At 37.9% G+C, this 10,571-nt stretch overlaps 2 protein-coding genes across 2 annotated transcripts in view; one reads left to right on the top strand and one right to left on the bottom strand.

Moving 5' to 3' along the window:
* Window positions 1-113: 113 nt before the first annotated feature.
* Window positions 114-3,887, bottom strand: c1h22orf39 (chromosome 1 C22orf39 homolog). Its single transcript, XM_027148514.2, has 3 exons — window positions 3,763-3,887; window positions 572-739; window positions 114-488 (listed from the first exon to the last, which is right to left on the bottom strand). The coding sequence occupies exons 1-3, from the start codon at window positions 3,787-3,789 to the stop codon at window positions 369-371; spliced, it is 315 nt and encodes a 104-aa protein (XP_027004315.1). The 5' UTR covers window positions 3,790-3,887; the 3' UTR covers window positions 114-368.
* Window positions 3,888-8,964: 5,077 nt separating this feature from the next.
* carmil3 (capping protein regulator and myosin 1 linker 3) overlaps window positions 8,965-10,571 on the top strand; it is a 47,137-nt gene continuing 45,530 nt past the window's right edge. The window contains exon 1 of the mRNA XM_027148670.2: window positions 8,965-9,193. Within this exon, the coding sequence (XP_027004471.2) occupies window positions 9,136-9,193 (58 nt within the window). The 5' untranslated portion in view covers window positions 8,965-9,135. The remainder of the gene's footprint in view (window positions 9,194-10,571) is intronic.

The following is a 10,571-nucleotide window of genomic DNA, read 5'->3' as shown; positions in this document are numbered from 1 at the left end:
TAAGTAAAGGACTGTAACCCATTCAGCTCTGACTCAAAGTGTACCTTATTTTATTGATGTTTAAGCTACTTTTCCAAACTGTACTGACTCGAATGAATTCAAAGAACTTGACATCCATTTTCAATAAGCTCTTTTATTTAATTCCATGAACCCAATATCACAGATGTATGCAGCTTTAGAGTATCAGTGTACAGTCAGTGTACATCAGTTTAGAGTATCAATGTACTACAAATCAACAGTTGAAATCATTATACCCAACTGAAATACACTGGGTCATAGAAAACAGGAGAAAAGATAGGAGAACGAACAAAATTAATAAATTATATATTAAAGTAAAAAAAAAAAATTTACTAATGCTAATGATGCTTTTATTTTGCCTCATTAAGAGGTAAATGCCAGTCAGCAGGTGGTTTTTTTCTCATCTCCCAAAATGGAGGAAAGTTCTTCTGTTCAGATACTCGATTTCTCTCACTTTTTTGAAGACTCTCCTAAAAAGAAAAAAGGGACTTGAAGACTTCAGAAACACTGCAACACTTCAATGACCATTTGATGCTTTATTACAGACACTAACCTTGGCATGTGGACTGCAATTCCTCTCCCATTCTCTACAGGCTTCGAAGTCGTCTTTCCACTGCAGGCAGACAGGGGACGTCCCATATGTGTAGTAGTGATGGAAGCGGTTGCTTAAACTTTTACAGTGTTTGAATTCAGCCAAGTAGACGTCACATGCCCGTGGTGGCTGAAATGGAAAACATGCGGAGATTAGCATTGCTGAAGAACAATGAACTGCATAACTGCAAAAAACAATAATCTATATAAATTATTGACCTTTTGCTTATCAGTCAAGAGAGGGCATTAAATATATTCATATTCATTGTCTTTAAATTTAAAACTTTAAGCGTATAAAGTTTAAGGTGTTACTATGATATTCCAGTTGGTTGCTAAGGTGTTGCCATGATATTCCAGTTGGTTGCTAGTTGGGTGCTGCACGATTAATCATATCGCAATCGCGATATCAAGCCTTTGCGATTATATGACGCAAAATGCTGCGATTTTATGAAATAAATAAATGCATGGGTGGACATGTTTTAATTTAAAAAAAAGACCAGTGAGTTTCAGTTTAGTAGTGTAGTGTTAATTTCGTCAGACGAGACGAGACGAAATATATTCGTCGACAACCTTTTTTTTATGATTTAGACGAGATGATGACAAGACACCGCTGTCCAAAAACGCTGACTAAGGCTAAATTAACATGCATTTTTGCTGACGAAAAAAGACGAGACGAAAATGTTTTGTATAAAATAAAAACTAAGATAAAATCTCTCTTCATTTTCGTCTACAATTGTCTCTGCTTTTTCATCAGCTGTTACGCCTTTAAAATATTCAGAACGAGTTTGCGGCTTCGCGCTGTTGCTCAAGTTACAGGTCTCATACGCCTGTGGCTGCAACACACTGCTGAACAATTGTATTGCTTCCGCTAAAGAAAATAGTGTGCTCCGTCTCTACGGTTAGAATCCTGTGTGTCCATGGCAACGCTCTGTTTTTCATGGCAACGGTGTATTATAGTTAGCAGCGGTCTGTTATCAAGAAATAAAATAGTGTGTGCGTAGAAAGAGTTCGTCCACACGCCGCTCAAAAAGAAAAAAGTCCTGAGTGCAAGTCCACGTCTAGGCGGCTTTTTGTGTTAAATGATATTTCCTGTCACTGCGCAGGTGCTTTTATTGTACATGACAGCTTATGTCCCGATGACCGGTCTTTGCATTACGATTAAAAAAGCAGTATCAATAAAGTAAAAAATGTGATGTGCAGAGAAGTTCGAGTGTATGCACTGTTTAAACGAGTGTTCTCAACTTCTCACTGATACTTTTGTGATTCGCGGAGTTTTGACAAGTTTTATAGCCTTGATATTGTTTCTTATTCAAAAGTGGTGACAGAAAAAACTCTTTACCCCCAACCTGAAACCTCTTCCCCTGTCACAATCACATCATAAACAAAATTAATAATTAGGCTTAAAAGCAAATGTATAGGGAATCAAGTTTAACAATTACATGTAATATTGCTCCAAATATCATCAATAATGGTGTGAGCAATACCATGTATAACTTGTATAACTAATATAATATATATATGATTTTAGGCTTTTCATTAATCAGCATTAATGTATTATTTTATATTTTAATTTGAAAATGTTTTGCATTTGTTTGTTGTTGTTGCTAGTTTGAGTTTAGAAATACAAATTGCAGCATTTCCAGTAATCTGTGTGTGCATTTTCCTTGAGAACCAAGCAAGTTGACTCATGATACCATTTGTTTATTATATCGCAAACGCAACACTGACCTCAATAATCGCAATATGACATTTTTCCTAAATCGTGCAGCCCTAGTTGCTAGGGTTTTGCTTGGACATTTCAGTTGGTTATTATGTTGTTGCTATGATTTTTCAGTTGGTTGCTAAGGTGGTGCTATGTTATTTCAGCTGGTTTCTAGGGTACTTCTATAATATTCCAGTTGGTTGTTAGGGTGTTGCTCTTACATTTCATTTGGTTGCTATGGTGGTGCTATTTCGTTGCTTTTATTTGGTTGCTAGTATGCTGCTATATTAGTTTGTTGCTATACTATTTCAGCTGGTTACTAGGGTACTGCTTTAATATTCCAGTCGGTTGCTAGGGTGTTGCTATAATACTCCAGTTGGTTGCTAGGATGTTGCTATGACATTTCAGTTGGATGCTACTATGTTGCTATCTCAGTTGGTCGCTAGGTTGTTGCTATGATTTTCAGTTGGTTGCAAGAGAGTTGCTATTACACTTCATTTGGTTGCTAGTGTGTTGCTGGGACATTTCAGTTGGTTGCTATGGTGTTGCTATGAAATTTCAGCTGGTTCCTAGGGTACTGCTATAATATTCCAGTTGGTTGCTAGGGTGTTGCTGGGACATTCCAGTTGGTTGCTATGGTGTTGCTATGATATTTCAGCTGGTTCCTAGGGTACTGCTATAATATTCCAGTTGGTTGCTAGGGTGTTGCTGGGACATTTCAGTTGGTTGCTATGGTGTTGCTATGATATTTCAGCTGGTTCCTAGGGTACTGCTATAATATTCCAGTTGGTTGCTAGGGTGTTGCTGGGACATTTCAGTTGGTTGCTATGGTGTTGCTATGATATTTCAGCTGGTTCCTAGGGTACTGCTATAATATTCCAGTTGGTTGCTAGGGTGTTGCTGGGACATTTCTGTTGGTTGCAAGGTTGTTGCTATGCTTTTTTTAGTTGGTTGCTGGGGTGTTGCTATTACACTTAATTTGTTGCTATGGTGTTGCTCTGACATTTCAGTTGGTTGCTATAGTGTTGCTATGTCATTTTATATGTAAGCATTGACCCTGAGGCCTAGGCAGTAGTCCTGGGTATACTATAGAGCCATCAGATAGCTCTTGGGGACGTGCCGCCATTTTGTTTACCTTACAATCTTTTCAGGGGTGCAGTAATAGTGATGTTGGTGGCCTGAAGCGGTGATTACGTTTTAATACACTGTTCATTACATTATCTGCCATTATTATTATATTTTTCGCGGATGTAACCGTAAGAGAGCTTTTTTAAGTCGCTCTTATCTTAGCGCGGTTTAGACCTTAACGCGTACATTTCGCGTAGTACGCAGAGCTGCTAGCGTGCACGAGGTAACTACGCGTTCGGTGCAAGTGCGCATGAGCGACAGCTTCAAACATATAAGACTACGTAAACATACACTATATATAACTAAGAAAAAGGAAGACATACGCGCCAAGGTAACTGTGTCTCTCCCATTGCGCCTACTTCTTCTTGGGCTGAAATGATTGATTCTGTACTGCCACCTAATGTCTGTTTCTGCCATTACAGCTAACAAATGGTACAAGGTTCAAGATTTATAATTTTTTTTTATAATGAGTCCAAAGGTCCAAAAACAACTGTAATGAAGAATAAAAAATAAATGAACGGATAGATAGACATATAAATGAATAAATAATTTCAGAAATAGCTAGGAGTCTTAAAAAAAGAGGTCGTCTTATGCTTCTTATGCTAAAGAAAAGGGCATGCAATATTGAGTGGGTCCATCCATGCATCCATTTATCCATCCATGCATCAATCCATCCATCCATCAATCAATCCATCCATCAATCCATCCATCAATCCATCAATCCATCTTTCCATCCATACATATTCTGTACTGCTTATTGTACACAGGATCACAGGGAACCTGGACCCTATCCTAGATGTTTTAATATAATTCTTACAAAAGACATAAATGGTTATGGATTCTTTATTTGATCATCCATCCATTTCCTTCCACTTGTCCAAGTTTGGAGTCATGAGGCAGCCCTCTAAGCACAGATGCCTGTTCTTCCATCTCCCTAGCCATCTCTTCCAGCTCCACCACAGGGACACCCAGTCACTCCCAAGCCAGACAACAGATAAAATCCCTCTATTTAGGCTTTGGTCCTAACCACAGACTTCTTCTTCTTTGACATTTCCAAAACACCTCCCATTGAAATGAGACGGCGTGCAGTGAAGGAGCTGCCATGAAGAAGGCCATGGAGCTTTTGGAATGACTGCCATCAGAGTTCAGTGACCAAAAGAGCAGAGATTTTGAAATGTTGTTGAATTGCATGGGCATAATGAGTTGTGTCTCAGGATACACGTGTAATGGACTGGAAAACCCCATGGATATGGGTGTATCCTAGTGTGAATTGCATTCAATTCTGAAAAACAATGAAAAACTTGACTCTGTTTAAATTTAGGCTAACTTCTATCCTCACCATAGCATCCACCTGCAGAGATCATGTCGCTAAGATGCTAGTTTAACAAATGCTTTCTTTTCAAGTGAGAAATTCATAAACTTTGATTCTCCTGAAGCTGACTTGTGCTTTTGGTCGTTATCATGCTGGAAGATGACATTTTATCTTTATCTTCAGCTGCTTTAGTGAAGACTGAGGGGCTTGTGTCTAAAATAGATTGGTATTTGAAGCTATCTATTATTCCCATGCCACCTTTACCATGCTTTAACATGGGCATGTCTTCTTTGGGCGATTATATTTACTGATTTATCTTTTATAATTATGCACAGCAATGCGCTTTTATGGTCTAATCATCTCTTAACACATGTCAAGCTACCCTTACTTGCCAGATATCCCTGCATCTTTCCTTTCATAAAAATTTGATAAGACACCCTATTCTTGGTCATGTCATTATGGTGCCCAATTTTCTGTGGTGCTGAGAGCCCTGATTGTGTTCCATGGTACATTTAAGGTTATAGACTTTTTTTTTTTTTACTTTCTTTTGATCAATAAGTTTTCACAGCAAGATCCCCTACATGCTTTGTAAGCTCTTTGAAGACCAGCCGCATGTAATAAAAAATATAAATTTTTTTGTATATTTATATATTGGCTTTTAAAAAGTCTACGCCTAATAAAAAACATTAATAAGGAGAAGTTTACTCATCAGAAATAAACAGAGTGAATGACTCAGTGATTATTTTCCCACTGAGAGTGTGAACAGCTTGTGAACATGAACCGAGATGACATAATCAAAGTGAGAGAGAATTTCTCCTTTCAAGCTTGTAATTCTTTCAAATTTAGAAGTCATTTTAATTGACATATATAGATCAGGCTCTAAATGTACTGTAAACAACAGCAATGTTTCTGTTAGTAGAACTGGAGTGACATACATCAATCACACATGCTTTAAAGATATTTAGCACCCTTTATTACTCTGATATTACTCTGAACAGATGTTTCAGTCATTTTTAGTACCATTTTTAGTACTTATAAATGTTGAATAAAATATAAAAGAACATATGTTTGCAAATATCCATTGATTTAAAAAATGGAAGCAGTGTTACAAGGATAACAATGAAAATTTATGACGTTCTTGATTAATTTATTTATTTATTTATTTTCAGTTTGACCATACCAACAACCAACAGCTGAGGGCAGAAAAGATTTTGCAATAGTTTCGGAGAGGCTTTAAAATGAAAAGAAAACAACAAAACACTAGCATATGAATTTCTTCAACTTTGCAATGACATTACATGACATTATTGCACTATAGCATTACGCGGTTGAATTCTTGAATCTGATCGGTCAGAAAGTTTTCTCAGAGAAAAAAAAAGAAAGGAGTCTCTAGTGTCAGTGTAATTTTTCAACCAGGTAGTTCTTGTGTTGATTATTTTCAACCTTTTGTTAGAAACTATTCCCCCTTTTTCAGTGCCTTCCGCTGGGAATGGCTCTTTGCAGGCATAACATGTCTGTGCAACACTGACACAAAGCTTTCTGTCACAAACTAGACAACTTCACACCAGAGACCCTAGAGGGCAGATGGAAGAGACTGAACTTGATACACAAACACTTTCAAACTGCCTGGGGATATGAGTATAATAAAATAGAATAAAAAATAGATATGTTGCCTAAATTCGAGCAAACAAAATGGATCCAAATATATAGATCAAATGGCAATGATGGCAATTCTAAAAATGTGAAATTAATGTATATAAACTGTAATAAAGAATTATGTGCAGCGCAAATGCATTATGTGCAGTTAGTGGAAGTGACCTGATGGACACAGTTGATTAATATTGTCAGTCCGACTGAGACAGTACTCTTGGGTAGATGTAAAATGGTGCTTAATTACAGACTAGTCTCAGAAAAAAAAATATAAGTTTGTTAGCAAACTATACATTTGGAACGCATGGCATTGTGGCCATTATTTAGTTAATACATGTGAATCTATGTCTCATCCCTTATACTGAGCAAGCAGCTACTGAAAAAAAAGTTAACTTAAAGTCAGGGTCTCCATTGTTTGAAAGCCAATGTTGACATTTGAACTCACCAAAACAAACACGCCCCTAACACAAATAGGTCCCACCCCTGTATTGATAGCTCCGCCCACACCCAGGCAACTAATAAAAAGAAATGTGTCTTTATCATAGCTAAATTGAAGAACAATACGATTGCAGATAAACAAACGGCATATATTAGTTCTGTGTAACAAAGCAAAACCAACGTTACTCACGTTACCTGTCAATGTTAAAATCGCTTTCTGCTAATGTCACACATGCGCACTGAACACTCTCTCCGCCCATATTGACAAGACACACCCCTTTCTGCTCATTGGCTACATGTTTGTTTTGTTTTTTGTTATGTTTGTCGTCCCGACTCAACGGAGCCTGAACCTATTCAACCCTTAGACATATTCAGAATATTCTCCAAGTCCCACGCTCCCCTCAAATTTCCTGCAGTTGTTGGGAAGAAGAAATTCTCTAATTCATTTCTTTTTAGTATGAATGATATTGTGATATCGATTTAATGAGGTCACATCAAAAGCACAACCCTGTCATCGGAGTTGTCTGAAGCTGTTTTGTGAATGCTTGAATGCATGTTTTTAACAATAATAAAGATTTGAAGATATGAGTGAAAAGAAATGACACCCCATTGTAGAAATTCCCACAAGTATCAACTTAATCTATTTTTTAAAGCGACCGGATATTTAGATTCCCTTGTACTTTGTTTGGTGACACATCAATAAAAAATGTGTCAGCATTTTGCATTGATGCAAAGATTTTTAAAGTTCATAACAAGTGATATGGATGTGCATCAAGCTTCTAATTAAGATAAGATAAGATATACCTTTATTCGTCCCACAATGGGGAGATTTCCCTGTTACAGCAGCAAAGAATTATATATATAAAATTGCAGAAGCAAGGAGGGCACGGTGGCTTAGTGGTTAGCATGTTTGTCTCACACCTCCAGGGTTGGGGGTTCGATTCCCGCCTCTGCCTTGTGTGTGTGGAGTTTGCATGTTCTCCACGTGTCTCGGGGGTTTCCTCCAAATCTATTCTGCAGCTGAGGCTAAAGATATATAAATCTACTGCTTCTTGAAATACAGGGTATTTTAGGAAATGCCTCCTGGGCATTTTTAGTTCCTTTGTGTCATTTCTAGGGTTGAATCATTCATACCACAGAAAAGAAATCTTCTGCTATATCTTAAATTAAAGATGTTAGTTTATCACCATGATAGTCTAATACCATGTGTAATGGTACCAGCTGACATGATTGTCTCTTATAAGACTGCATAAATCTACAGCATGTGCTAGAAAGAAATCAACCCCAGTCTTGCTTTTTCATACAAATCTGTATATTTTTATTACATTGTTTTATTGTTTAAAATAATCCACTTTACAAGAGATTTATCAGCCAATAATCTGATGTAGATGCCAAAAATTAATCCATATATTAGTATTGTTTGGTTTGTTTGTTTGTTTTTGTGTGTGTTTGTTTGTGTGTGTCTGTGTGTTTGTTTGTGAGTATGTGTGTGTTTGTGTATGTGTTTTGTATGTGTGTGTGTGTGTGTGTGTGTGTGTGTGTGTGTGTGTGTGTGTGAGTGTGTGTGTGTGTGTTTAGCTATGCTCACTTCTACGCCACTTGATTTATGAATGATGAAAATATTTCTGAAATATTTTGCCATAACTTTGCTTTTTGCTTACGTTTTTTGCATTTCGTAAAATGTAAAATAAAATTAATAAAATAAAACTAAAAAATCTGCACACAGACAAAGTAAAGCAAAGTAATCCTGTGTACATAGACTAAGGGTTTTAGGACTCGCTTTACCGATTCGATTCTTTGTGAATCCGAGTTTGACTCGTATCGCGCAGATTTGGATTCATTCGTATCAGAGCTCAATAATAATAATACTAATACTAATACTACTAATAATAATAGTAATAATTCTACGCTGTAGCTTTATTTGTTTGCGGGTGTGGAATATATTTAAAGTACATTTCTCATCCTTTACTGTGTATGTTTAACCTCGAATCTTGGATATAGTGTCGTTTAAAATGAGTTAATTGAAAACTAGATGCACCTTTCTATATAAAAAAAGATACAGACATGAATCAAAACATGCACATTATGAGCCGACTCATAAATTGATTCATATCAGAGGAGTCGACTCGGTAAAAGGAGTCGTAATACTCTTTTCGTCTCTGCATCCGCTTTCTCTGCCTTTGATATGATATGATCACAAGCACCGGACGCTCTGAATCAAGCCGTCGGTTCCTCCGTTCGTGAGTCCAAGGACGAGGAGACGCACGCGGGACCTCCGGGGCAGCACGAGCGCAACATGGCCGCGAAGGACAGCGTACCGGCGAGCTTTTTGAGCGTGAGCCGGGAGATGACAGGTAAATATTTACCGCATGCACGCGCCGGACGCACTGAAAAATTAATGATGCACTTCTTGGGAAATGTCGCTCTAGCTTCTGGGCAGTGATTTATGATTTACAGTCACGCTCGCGCTCGTTCATCTCCAACTTTTAGAGCTTTGTGTACGCTCGTGACAAAGTAGTTTATTATGGGGATTATAACTGTACATTGCACAGTGCATTACATAAACTCTGTGCTTTACACCTGACCATTAAATCAATGCATAACACAAATATTGTTCTTGATGTCTAACCCGAGCAATGGTTGGTTCATGATGCATGTGTTATTTGTGTGGAAGTGTGTATGAGTGTGTGAGTTTGTGCATGCAAGTCTTTCTTTGAGTGTATGTCTGTAGGGGGATGAGAGAGGGGGCGAGATGGCGCACTCCTTTGAAGTGTCTGGAATTGGAGTTGTGCAGGCAGAAAGAGAGAAAGGGAGTGTGTGTGTGTGTGTGTGTGTGTGTGTGTGTGTGTGTGTGTGTGTGTGTGTGTGTGTGTGAGCACATCTAATGTCTGAGGAAGCAGGTCATCCTCTGATATCTTCAGGGTGTGCATTTCCCATGCACAAGCACATCACATGCAAACCAATGAGTCACAAATGTAGTGAAGACATCTTTGGCACATCGTGTACGTCGTGGCAGTGTAGAGACCTCTCAGATTTAATCACTCAAATGGGCATACTGTGATAATTATTCTTCACCAACAACAGTTTTTTTTCACACTGTTCAACACTGCTCTTATCACTCTCTCTTTATTTTTCATCCAAGATGCATAAGCGCTTTATTATTGTTTAGGGTCATGTTTCGAATTGGAATCTATCTTGAGACACTGGGCACTTGGCACGGAGCCGGAATACAGCCTAGATGGGACAGTAGTCTATTTCCTTACTAAGTCACACCAGCAGGCAATTTAGTGCATATAATCTGACTTTCTGGGACGAAGAAAGAAACAACCTTAGAACCCAGAGGAAACACACACAGAGATATTGAAGTTCCTCACAGAGAGTAACCCAAGCTCAAGGGAATTTGAAACTGTCCCTGAATCTCTCTCTCTCTCTCTCTCTCTCTCTCTCTCTCTCTCTCTCTCTCTCTCTCTCTCTCTCTCTCTCGCTAGCCTTGATATCCTGGCTATCCACAAGAACGGTCAGCTTTAATTAGTGATTCTGTTTCAAAGTTGATTACGAATGAATTATCTGTTTGTCCTAGTTATCCCCCATTAATTTTCTCCCTGCTCCAGAACGCATTGCTGACTGTAAAGATGAGCGATTGGTATATTAAATGTGACATGAATTCAATGAACACTGTTTTTTTTTTTTGTTTGTTTGTTTTGTTTGTTCGTTTTCCCCTCCCTTAACTTT

The sequence above is a fragment of the Tachysurus fulvidraco genome, chromosome 1 (genome assembly GCF_022655615.1).
Source record: "Tachysurus fulvidraco isolate hzauxx_2018 chromosome 1, HZAU_PFXX_2.0, whole genome shotgun sequence".
NCBI classification, from domain to species: Eukaryota; Metazoa; Chordata; class Actinopteri; order Siluriformes; family Bagridae; genus Tachysurus; species Tachysurus fulvidraco.
The sequence above is the reverse complement of the archived record's forward strand: the minus strand, read 5'-3'. Positions and strand labels throughout refer to the sequence as shown.